Source organism: Aphelocoma coerulescens, chromosome 1, assembly GCF_041296385.1.
Source record: "Aphelocoma coerulescens isolate FSJ_1873_10779 chromosome 1, UR_Acoe_1.0, whole genome shotgun sequence".
Classification (NCBI taxonomy): domain Eukaryota; kingdom Metazoa; phylum Chordata; class Aves; order Passeriformes; family Corvidae; genus Aphelocoma; species Aphelocoma coerulescens.
In genome coordinates, this window is record NC_091013.1 from 55,017,040 (window position 1) to 55,029,538 (window position 12,499).

A 12,499-nucleotide genomic window follows, 5' to 3' on the forward strand; every position below is an offset into this window, starting at 1 on the left:
GTATCATTTGTTTAGAATTCCATATGTTTACGTTGGTGACAAGATAAAATTAATTTCTCGGTGGGTCGTGTCCAGAAGTGACTGCTGATACTGCCTACTCTGTTTCACAAGTGTAGGGAAAGAAAAGGAGAGAAATTAGGTGAGTGTTATTGGAGCAGCAGAGAAAGGAATGGCTCAGCAGGTGTCAGGTAAACTGCCAGCTGGATAGATTATGCACGACAGCATAGGCATTGTGGATGAAAAAATAGAGTGCTGTGGAACTGACATTGGTATAGGTAATGCTTTCAAGTACTTTGAAACATTTTAGAACAGCTCTGTGCTACTCAAAATTTAGAAAGCTCTTTTATTTATGGCTCAAAAATGTCCATGAATCATTATGTCAACTGAACAAACTTGAAGGAAAGAACGCCTGTCCTCAGAAGACTGTGAAGTTCCAGAACAATTTGGAAAACTTGAGAAAGAGAATGCTTAACTGGGGGAAAAGATGAGTTCCATATTGGTTAATTTAGCCTCCTTCCTTTTTGGTCTTGTCAAATGTTTGCCTATTACAAGATGCCAGCCTACTCAGTGTTGTATTCTGCCACAAGATATATGGCATCTCACAAATCTGGCAGTAGAATGACAGCAGTCTTCTACTTTTCTATCCTGGTTGCCCATTAAAATCTGTATAGCTATGCTGAAGCTATGAAGTTGGGAGTAGCCTGTCTAGACCAGACAACAGAGTTAAACTGTTGTGAAGCTAGTTGTAATGCTTAAAAGAGCACTTTACCCTGACATCTGAAATGCATTGAGGAAATATTTGCATATTGCACTTTCCTGCTAACAACAGGGTTAGGTGGTTTTTTATTTTCTTTTTTAGATCATATGTGGTATTACTTCCTCAAATGTTTATAATTCCTATATATTCTGTTCAGTGCATCTGAAATTAAACTATGTGATATGCAAACAAATCTCTTTAACACATGAGGCATAGAATAGTATATTTAGTCCAAGTAACAAGATGACAAAATAGTGTTTTGTTGTGGGTTTTTTTTCAAGTAAATTTGGCAAATCTTGCATCTTAGCCAGATTAAATAAATAGATCATTTCACAGAATCACAAGATCAATCAGGTTGGAAATGACCTTTGAGGTTATCGACTCCTACCTATGACTGAACACCACCATGTCAACTAGACCATGACACTGAGTGTCATGTCCAATCTTCTCTTAAACACCTCCAGGGATGGTGACTCCACCACCTCCCTGGGCAGCCCATTCCAGTGCCCAGTCACTCCTTCTGTGAAGAACTTCATCCTAATGTCCAGCCTAAACCTTGCCCGCTGCAGCTTAAGACTGTGCTGTCTTCTTCTGCCACTGGTTGCCTAGAAGAAGAGACCAATCCCCACCTGACTACAATCTCCAGTTGTAGAGAGTAATAAGGTCTCTCCTGAGCCTCCTCTTCTCCAGGCTAAACAGGCCCAGCTCCCTCAACTGCTTCTCATAGGACTTACATTCTAAGCCTTTCACCAATAATTTATTAAATTGTTTAAATTATTTTGCTAGATGAAAAAATTCAAATCTATTTTTCACTGGAACACATAAGTGGCTTTAAACTTGGGTACATCATTAGCACTGGTTTTATTTTGATGAAGTATATTTGACAGCTTTGATCATTTGAATTAGCCAGTCACAGTCAAAAAGGGATGATCAGTGTGGCCAAGTGTATGTCTCTAGATGATACTTCAGTAAAGTGTCAGTTTAAAATAACTGAGAGATGACCAGTTAGAAAATAAAATAAAACCAAAAAAAAACCCCCACAAACCAAAACATAACCCTCCCCCCAATAAATAATTGGAAATAAAGTTCTTTCTGTATTTGAGGATCAGCTTTGCTGGTAATCTGCCTTGTGAAAGGTTTGTCAAACTGAGCCATTCATCTGCGTATCAAAATGCCACACTGCAAGCAACTTGAAAATAGCACTTTTGACTGTAACAGTTGCTGTACCCCATAATAGATACTGAATATTTTTAAAGGAGAAGAAAGTAATGATTTTCATTGTTAAAGTAATGATTTTCATTGTTAGAGTTTTGTTTGTTTGTCTATTTGTTTATCCAAGGTTTTTTTCAGGCAAGAAATTTGACAACAGTTGTCCTTAATTATCATTGTAAGCACATTTGTTTGATGATCAGAAAAAAAAGAAACCTATTAGCATAGAGATCTGAACTTCCAGCCTTGTGTGCACAGGTGTTCCTCCTTAGCCAGCAAAAGTGGGTTTAGAAAGCACTAGAATGGTCAGCTAATTATGAAGCCCATGGTTCTTTGCAGATCTGTTTTATGTCATAGGTTCTTTGATAAACTGTGCTAATCCAGTAATTTATATTCAGCCATTCAAAGTGTAATACAGAACAAGTACCTTATCTCTTGCCATCTCTTGTTTGTTCAATCTTTTCATGTTCCTCTTACAAAACTTTGCCACTTGATGGCCTTTCAACTTTTCCCAAGTAACACTTAATTTGTAAGGGTAAAGAAGACTCACCAGTTTTATCTTCATTAGCAAGTTATGTGGTAAACAAATTTGGCATACAAGACTTCCTGTGCATTAAGATTAATTCAATCATTAGACTAACGCTGCTCTACAAATACCCATTTCAACATACTGAATTTATTATCTAATATCTGTGGGCACTGATTAGCGGTTTTACTCATTATCACTCTGAACCTTCTAAATAAATCATGGCCTTAAATTGTTTGTGTGATTGTTCCATGAACTTTCTTTAACCTTTCTAGCTCAAGTGTTTCAACTTGATTTAAAAAGGATAAATATTTCATTTTTCACATTTAGTCTTGACTGCAAATTAGAACAATATATGAAAAATTCTCTACGACTATAAAGAAAGTCTTTGCTCCTTTATGCAGGCTGGCTCCATGCAAGGAAACAGGAGTGTGCACTTTTATTTTCCTAAACAATCATAATTTTCAACCTTATTCACCTAATGTTCTTTTATTGCCCACGTCCTTTCTTTTCTTTGTTTTATATATATGTGTATATATATAGAATGTGGGTTTCCAGGATTATATAGGTAAGAATTGGGTGTGGGTGCCCTGGTGCTGGCAGTGGGGTCTGCAGGGTGGCCTCTGTGAGGAGCGGCTGGAGCGCCCTGTATTGGCCATAGCCATTTCCAGCTGTCTCCAGCTCAATTCTCAGGGCACAGCTGAGCCCTGCAGCCAAGGGGGTGGCATCTTGAAGAAAATATGCTTAAGAAAGGGTAAAAAGTGTTGCCTGGCAGTAAGAAGTGAGGAAAGCTAGGAGAAATATCCCTGCAAACTCCCAGGATGCTCCTGGAACTGGAGCAGAGATTCCTCTGCAGCTCTGAAGAAGGAGTTACCAGAGCAAGTGTATTCACAAGTCAGGAATTAGGGAGTGAAGTTGAGCCTCAAAAAAGGAGGGAGTCAGTGGAAGGTGTTGCTTTTCTTTCGTTTTTCTTTGTTTCTCACCACCCACCTCTGTTTTAATCGACAATGAATTCAATTTTCCCAAAGTCACGCCTGTTTTGCCCACGGCGGTAATTGTTAATCAGTCTTCTCATCTCAATCTCAACTCACAAGTGTTTTTATCTTACTTTCTCTCCTGTCCTGTAGAAAAAAAGCAGCGAGAGAGGGCCTGGTGGGGCATCTAGTAGCCAGGCAAGGCCAACACACCACAAGTGGTAGTTTGAACCAGTTGCATAGGAAAATAGCCTCAGACTTTAGAGAAAAATTTTATTCGATGGATACTCATCTATACCATCTTTAACTGGGGTGAAGACACCAGTTATAACATTATGGCAAGTTTTTAATCAATCCTATACTTTCCACTTTTCAGATTGCCAGCATTTCAACTTCTGTTTTGTCTTCCTGAATCTTCTCTAGTCTACCTTCTCTAGTGTATTTAGGCCATGCTTACCTATATAAGAAACTTGTCAGACACTTACTCTGTGACATTACTACACAGATATATATGAGGATTTTTGGCAGAAGATGTCATAACTCTTTTTGATTATACATAATGAAGCTTTGAGAAACTAATGATGTTTTGAATGTATATATATTTGCATTTCAGAGGATTCTGTCATGTCACTGAGGCAACTTTCGTAAATGTAGGATCTCAGAACAGGACTTAGGCTGAAAGAAGTGCTATTCTCCCCCTGCTTCTGCCTGAAGTTTGGTTGAAGCTTTACTTCTGAACAAAATCTTCCTGTGCAGAACAGCAAGCTTTCTCCTAAAATAGCTGTACAAAACGGTGTTTCCCACCTAGGAAGGCAAGCTTCCTTGCTGGCAAGAGAATATTATTGTAGTCATAAAGCCAAAGATAATAAGCTGTGTCTCATCTATTTTATGGTCAGCAGGGAGAGGTAGAAGCAAGAAACTAGAATCTATTACACATAGATTGTTTTCCTGTTTTCTTCTATGAAGGAGCCATAGAGAATCTATGTCACTCTGCTATTTCAGCTCCTTACAAGGGCTGTAAACATACCATTCAAATAAAATGCTGCCATAATATAAGGTTTTGCTTTCTGTATAAGTAAAAGGGAGCCTTGGAAGAAAAAGCAAAAAATTTGTCAGTCCACTTTGTGCAACAGAAGCTCTTACAGGTACGAAATGGCCCATGCTGTGTTATCACTCACCTCATTTACACTGCTTCCTAGAGTTTTTGAAGACTGTTTTACACAGTGATATAGTATAATAAGAATGCTTTGAAATATTCATATTAATTCTTTAAAGCATATTTTTCCTTTTAGTTCTTACAAAATAGCAGCTATAAATAAAAATAAAGTCCTTTATTACTGTCATAAGCCAAAATTAGGAAGCCAAATCTGAAGCAGTGCCACTTTTCGAGTTGAATCCAGCTTTGTCTTAAACACAGTAGTGTAAGAATGTAATTTTCTTGCTTTATTATAACAAAAAATGCTGGATTTTCATACTTAGAGGTTTGGGGTTTTTTTGTTTGTTTGTTTGTTTTTTTGAAGTAGAGCAGGAGACATTGTGGGTGCTTTGTATTGTGTTCTGTTCCCCTCCTTCCCTTCTCAACTATAATACATTGCCATTCTGAATGGCTTATCCAGAAGCTATGAAAATGAATTCTGAGTATTGAATAATGTATAACTAAACCTGAAAAATGCATTTTAGAAAACTCGGGTTAGTCTTTCAATTTGCAGCGTGCAAACCTTTTTTTTAACCCAAAAATACCATTATTATTTTTCTTTCAGGTGAGTGTGTTTTTATTGCATGCCTGTATCTGGAAAAGCATTCAGATCTCTATTTTTTTTCCTAAAATTACTGCTCTGACATACAACTGTGAACAGCTTAAAAGAAAAACCTGTAAACAGCTGTCACAGAATACGTTGATGTTTCATGAGGCTTTGCTTGCAATCATTTTTTCAAAGTACTGTAAGAGTCTCTGCTTATGTTTCCATTATAGAAAGCCTCATTCTCTGCTAAATAGTGTGTGGATCTTTTGTCCGTGATGCTTTATTATTTCATCTTTTGGATCTGTTTTTCACTTGGCTGAGTAGTCAACTATTTAACATGAGTTCAGATAACCTCTGAAAATAGCTTTTCCTGGTGTTTGGTATGCAAGACCTGTTCTCCAAGTGCAAGCAACAACACTCTTGAGGTTTTTTGGTTTGCTTTATTTTGGTTTTCTTTGATTATTTTTCAGCTTTTTTTCCTAATCTGACTACAAGGCATATTTAGGAGTGTAAGTCCACAATTGCTTACATTCTTCCACCTGTCTGTGCAATGGGAAATCCAGACATAGAATACAGGGGTGAAAAAAGCCCCAGTAGTGAATAAATGGAACAGTTTGGTCAGCGTTTCAGGTTCTATGGAGTTAAAAGAGAGCCTTGACTCGTTATAGTACGTCCCATGGGTCAGTGTCTCTCTTGGGCTTGGGTCACACATTGATCAGAAGTAGCCTTTAAGCATTCATGTAGATGATACTGAACTCCAGTTGTTTTCACTACTATCATAGTTTGGCTATATTGAGAGATGTTTTCTGTCCCTTCAAAAAAAATCTTCAGGGGTCCCACTTACAGAAAGATTCTGCTCAGTTTTTTGAGCTTTCTAGATAAATTATGAACTCTGAAGATACCTCCCTTCCCATCAAATGAACCTGTTCTTGTTTTTAAATCATTGCTTATGATATAGTGATGTAACTAAAGGTAATATTAAAGCTGTCAAAAATGCAGATAACATTCTAATTAGCTAGTACCACCAGGATTTGGCAAACATGTTGCCTGGTTAGCATGGCAATTTTTATTTTGCAGGGAATGTTTTTGAAGCCAAGGAGAGTTCTGCCATGGCAGGCTAACTTCTGATAGATGATTGATTCCAGCTTTTGATGTTCATTGTATTCCTCAAATGGGATGAATTCTAAACCATAGACCAAAAATAGTATCTGGCTCCCAGCAAGCAGTTAAAATAGGATTATAGTATATGTAGACTTGATACATGACTATAACCACATAATTCCCCAGTTAGAATTGCTTAGTGTATTGGGCTTTACATGATGTTCAACATTCATTTCAGTCAAAACACCATTAAAATAAATCAGAATTTACAGGTCAGTGATTTGAAAATCATGATTCTTGTAACTAAGTTTTTTAAACCATTCAGCTTGTTCACCTGTTTGAAATTTAGCTCCAAGTGAATGGCACTAGATTTTTAGTTAGTTCAGGCAAATAAAGATTTTTCCTGTGCTACTCCTTTACAGAATTTTCCGAAGATACAGTGTTGTCTTCATTGAGACCAAACACATGCTAACCACTGAAGGCGGACGAGATAGCATCGGTTGAATTGTGGTGCGTGAAAAGAAAAGTGTTTCTTTAACCACTGACAACTGCTATATAAAAACATAGCTCATGACACTAAGAAATAGCATGCTTGCCTTTGTGGTGAGTGCTGATGATCAAAACAAGAGCCCTAAGGATGAAAAAGTTACTTTATCTGTGGCTCCGTATTATTTGAAATTTCTGTATTCATAATACGTTGAGGACAATGTCCTATACTTTATTTGGTTCTGATTTAAGTTTTTCCTCCTTCCCCCCTCACCCCAATATTGTGTGTGTATGTATGTATGTATTCCTAAGGTTCTCTCTTTCGAGTGTAAAATAAAATAAAAAGTAATAACACTGAAAAGCCGATGGGCAAAAATTGATTCATAAATGAGAAGGTGGCATTCATCTCGGAGGTCTTATTGGAAACCTAAATCTCAGTAAATTTGTAGCCTAAGGATACAATGGTCTTAAAGGATTTCTGTCTCTGAAGAAAAATTAGAACGCCTTTGAGGTAAGGTAAATGGAAAAGGTTGTTTGGGCAAACGTGGAGCTCTAGCACTATTAAATGTTAAGCACCATCAGGGGGTATCTCAGTCATTAACAAGAGTGGCATGTTGAAGATTGTTTCAAGCAGGAGAAGAGTTATGGATGGCTGTGTGGAGGTGGCACAATGCCACAGGGAAATTATGTCTAGCAAAAAGAAGATTTTTTAAAATATATTGTGGGAAAAATCCGACTGAAGTAGCATGCTTTCTTTACATACTTTCTAATCTTTTGCCCAAAATAACCCTATGTTGTCTTTTAAATGAAGCAAATCTGGGGCACTAACTTTGAAGTCCAGGGTACAACCAGTCCCTCTTGATCTTTGGCATATTTTGTCTTCACTTGCGATGTAAATAGAAGTACAAACTTAATCAAAACATAAGCATGTTCACTTCAAATCCAAGTAGTTAGCAGTCTTGACTGACTTGGAAGTGTTTTATGGACCTTGTGTGTTAGTTTTGTGTATAATTAAAAGGGATCTCAGGGGTTCTGTGGGCAGCCAGCAAGTTAAGCTATCTGGTGTGAGAGTAATGTGTTGCTATCTAGGGAAGGAAAGATTTAGGAGCCAAGCTAGGATCCCTGTTCTAAGACAACAGAGTTTGAAAAGTGAGCAGACATTAAGTGTTATATCTCTAGGCACTAGTTACCAGATTTCTTACTGCACTAGCACATCCTCCTGGCTGCTCTGCAAAATGGCCCTGAGATTAGAAACTCTGCAGGAAGCTATCTGTGTTCTCACCGTTGGAAAGATGTTGTTAGGATGACAGCAGCTACAATGGAAAGCAGGTATTAAGATAGTTTTCAGCATCAAGAATATTTTGCTTTCCCAATTTGCCTTAAGGTACTGCTTAGAGAGAATAGCAGGTAGTGTGGTCTATGCTGTAATCCTATTTGAGAGTAAATAGTGAGAAATAACATAAGTTCATCTTCTAATGTATAATGTACAATAAATTGTACTGTGGACCAATGAATTGTACTGTGGGACAGTAAATTGTGCTGTGGGGAGACCCTAACATTTTACTCACAGGGTGATCTTTAGTTTAATACAGAAATAACAATTCCTTCTTCACCATTTCTTATATTATTTGTTATCATGCAGCTACTTGCATTATGTGGAAAGGTTTGCCAGTGGGAGGACTACAGGGATGGCTTCTGTGAGAAGATGCCACAGGCTGACCCCATGTCAAGCAAAGCCAGTTTCACCTGGCTCCAGGAGAGATCTGCTGCTATCTGAGCCAGTCAGTGACATTAGGAGCACCTCTATGAAAATATTTAAGATAGGGTAAAAATTGCTGTGCAGCAGAACCTGGAGAGAAAAGTGATAATATGTGAGTGAATCACAGGTCAGTGAATGAGGAGGGAGAGGAACAACCTAAAGCACAAGAGCAGAGATTCCCCTGCAGCGTGTGGAGGTCCTTGGTGGAGCAGGTATCCATGCTGCAGTCCATGGAGGACCCTGTGCCAGAGTAAGTGGATGTGCTTTGAAGGAAGCTGCAGCCTGTGAAAAGCCCTTGCTGGAGCAAGTTCCAGGCAGGACCTGTGATCCTTTGGGGGACCCTTCAGTTAATTCCTGAAGGATTGCGTGCCATGGTAAGGACTCACGATGGAGCATTTTTTGGAGATCTGCGACCCGAGGGAAGGACCCTGCTAGAGAAGTTAATGAACTGTCTCTCATGGGAGGGATCCCCACACTGGAGCAGGAAAAGAGTGTAAGGAGTTGTCCTCCTGAGTAGGAAGGAGAGATAGAGGCAATGGGTGATGAACTGACCGCAGCCCCCATTTCCCACCCCCCTGCACTGCTGGAGGGGAGGAGGTAGGGAAAATAGGGAGTGAAGCTGAGCCTGAGAAGAAGACAGAGGAGGAGGGGAGGTGGTTTTAGATTTGTTCTTGCTTGTAATTACCCTACTATGTTTAAATGACAGTAAATCACGTTAATTTCCATAAGTTGAGTCTGCTTTGCCTGTGATGGTAATTGGTAAGTAATCTTTCTGTCCTTATCTTGACCCATGAGCTTTCCATTGTCCATTTTCTCTTTGTTCTGTTGAGGAGGGGGAGTGATAGAGTGGTTTGGCGGGGAACCTGGTGAGCAGCCAAGGTCAACCCACCACACTACTAAAATCAAAGATTGATTATTTGTAGGAGAGTTGTCAACAATGTGACCTCTCAGTTTCCTTTGAAGTGCCACTAACAGCTGTGCAGCCCACAGATTACAAGGTCTTATTTATCCTGCTGTTTCTGTACCGATTTTATTTTTCCTAATATTTACTATCCTTACTTTGGACCTTACCAAAGATGTAGTTTTGGTCCCCTTTATAGTGTCTTAGGGTATGTTTGATCTCTTTAAATGATCCATGGGACAGAAGATTTCATCAGTCCACTTATATTTTGTCTCCCCCCTTCTCCATCATTTTTAATCTAAAGCAGAATAGAAAGTTCTTCCTATCTGTTATTTTGTCTTTGGTCCACTTGTACAAATAACAGGTACTTTAGACTAGATTATAAACACAATTTTAGGTACAGTTTCTGAGATTACCTTTTACTTCGTGAATCCTTTCATAGGTGTATATACGTACACCAAGCAGTGTGTCTCACTATTTTTTTCTCCAATGATAACACCATTTGACAAAAAGAGAGATACCAACAGAGACAAAATGACACTGATATGCCAACTGAAGTATGAGCTATTGTAAAGCACTGATATCATAGTTTAAGGTCTGTCAGACACTTAGTAATGTCAAAAGGGAAAACATCAGGCCTGAAGAGGGTTATGGGTAAAGGAGGCAAAGCTCTGTGACCCAGATTATCACAAATTGTCAGTTTTCGCAGATGAGGTGCAACTACACATATCTTGATATCTTCTCTGCTTAAATAAGTACCTTATTATTGATAGTTGTTATTGAGAAGTTTAGTTCATGTAATTTTGTTTGCCAACTAATGCTGTAGAAATTAATGTAAATTCATTGTGAGAAATTTGAATAATTGAATTAAAAAAAAAAATACTTAATTCACTCATATTTCATCTAGCATTGTCCAGAAGAAATTCAGCTTCAAGGAATGAACACATTTTCAGAAACTGATAACATAGCAAATACATATAATCATGCACGTAGAAAACTAATGTGGTACTTTACTGGATTTGCTAAGCTCTTTTTAGTGACAAAGTTGCTCTACAATTCTTAACCATCTTGTTCAGGGTATTTAATGTCTTTAAAAATTAAAACTCATTATACCTATTTCATATTTAATACAGCCTTAGAGTTCAGGGACTAAAATGCTGTGAAAGAAAAAGATCAGTTTCAGACTAAGATGTGACTTCACAAATCTTGCAGAAACAGATTCAGGTGTTGTGAACTTCTCTATAGTCTGCACTGAAACATACACTTGGCAAGAGAAATTAAAGATAAATAAATGCATGTAAAGCTCAAGTGTTGGGTTCATTCCTTAACTAGAAGTTTTAGGTTACAGATTTAATGCGTAGCGTCTGAAAACGTTAAATATCTTACATATTGAGGCTACTTAATTCAGATTTAGCAGTAGGAGTTTTGGAGGCCTGCCATGTACAAAGTAAAATGAGAGAGGTAAGCACTCTCCCGATGTTAAGAGGAGCCATAGCTTAAAATGATTTTTGACTAATTTAAAACCATAGATTTGCACACTGAAATCCTGTGGAAGATGTGTGCTTCAGTCAAAAGTTTGCATTAAACCCAGAATAAATTGTCCTGATTGCAGTATCTATGAATCAGCATGAGAGATTTTTGCCTTGTATTTTCAGAGTTTGAATAAAAATACCTGCTAAAACCAATTGAAGCTATTGCCTGTTAGGGGATTTTGTTAAACTGTGATTATTCAATGTAAAGAATAGCAGTATCAAGATATTGTTATCAATAATAACATAATATCTGTTTCTTCCGAGCAAGTGTGATATTGATTGACAAGGAATAGCTGTAGAGCAAACTTCAAATTACAGTATTTATTATGAATGTGACTTGCAATTAATTATTTAAGGGACACATTTTGTCCTCATTTACAGTATTGAAGTTCTTTGGAATTGGACATGCTCATTAACAGCAAAATGAAACTCTCAATTTAAGAGTTTCACATGATTCATGTTTTGAATAAAGATGTTATTCTTATGAATAAAGTTTAAAGCATATAGCATGTGTACCAAAATCAGACACTACATCTTCTTGAACAGCTGCAATGAGTTCAGTTTTTAGTTACTTGATTTATGAAGAAGGAATTTTGTCTCTTGTATTTGATGGGAGAGTACGTGATTATGCCATTTACAGTCCAGTTTTCCCAGGTTTTGATGTAGACACCCAGTAGTGATCCCCAGCTCCATTCCTCTCTCTTACCTTGTATATCATAATTTCCTTTATGTGTCTAACCATTGGTTAACATAGCTGATACCTTGCTGATGAATTAAGAGACAGGTGAGGCATGTACCTGATTGGTCCCAGGAAGCAGAACATTTAGAAAATTAGTTTCTACACTCTTTATGTAGCTCTCACTACAAAAGAACAGTATTCAAGAAGTCATTATACTGAGGAAAAATAGTCTAAGATCAGGAGTTAGAAATGGTCAGAACAAAGATTTCGTGTGTCAGTAAACTTAATTGTCCATTTGTGATTTAGATCATGTTTTCTCAGGCTGTGATTCACAATTAAAAATCCAGTTCTAAGGTTTAATGTAAATAGCTTCTGTGGACCTGAATTTGTAGCTGAGGCATTAATAATCCTGGAGAACGAAAATAAGATCTGCTTGACTTTACAGAATAACCTATTAAATGGAGCATCACCCAAGAGTGTAGGAGATTGCACATAGGATTGCTTTGAGGAAGGAATGCAAAATTCATTGCAGATGAAAAGTGAAAGATTCCCTAGAAGTATGTGTGATGCTGGAGTCTTGTCCTACCATGGGAAACTGCCTGTGCCTTCTGTGTTCTGACCACTGGACACATTATAGCCATAATTATATAGTGTATAAAGAAAAGCTATAAGAGAAGTACCAGCCTATCCTATTCCCGCTTCTGGGGTATTTTCCTGGGTTACCCTTTTTCACTATGTATGGAAATCTGGAAAGCAAAGTAGAGAAAAAGAATGGAAGGAACTGGCCATGTATAGTAGAGAACAAATGCTTTCAACAAGGTAACAAATGGGGA

The 12,499-nt window shown here is 37.7% G+C and overlaps 1 protein-coding gene across 6 annotated transcripts in view; it reads left to right on the forward strand.

The window, feature by feature from the left end:
- The window catches only part of PCDH9 (protocadherin 9), a 678,474-nt gene that overhangs the window by 453,857 nt on the left and 212,118 nt on the right, over positions 1 to 12,499 (forward strand). The window contains exon 5 of one of the 6 annotated variants that reach the window (XM_069009409.1): positions 6,732 to 7,101. The exons of the other annotated variants lie outside the window; for them this stretch is intronic. Coding sequence (XP_068865510.1) covers positions 6,732 to 6,781 — 50 coding nt within the window. The 3' untranslated portion in view covers positions 6,782 to 7,101. Of the gene's footprint in view, positions 1 to 6,731; positions 7,102 to 12,499 lie in introns of those variants that run through there. 6 annotated transcript variants of the gene reach the window in all.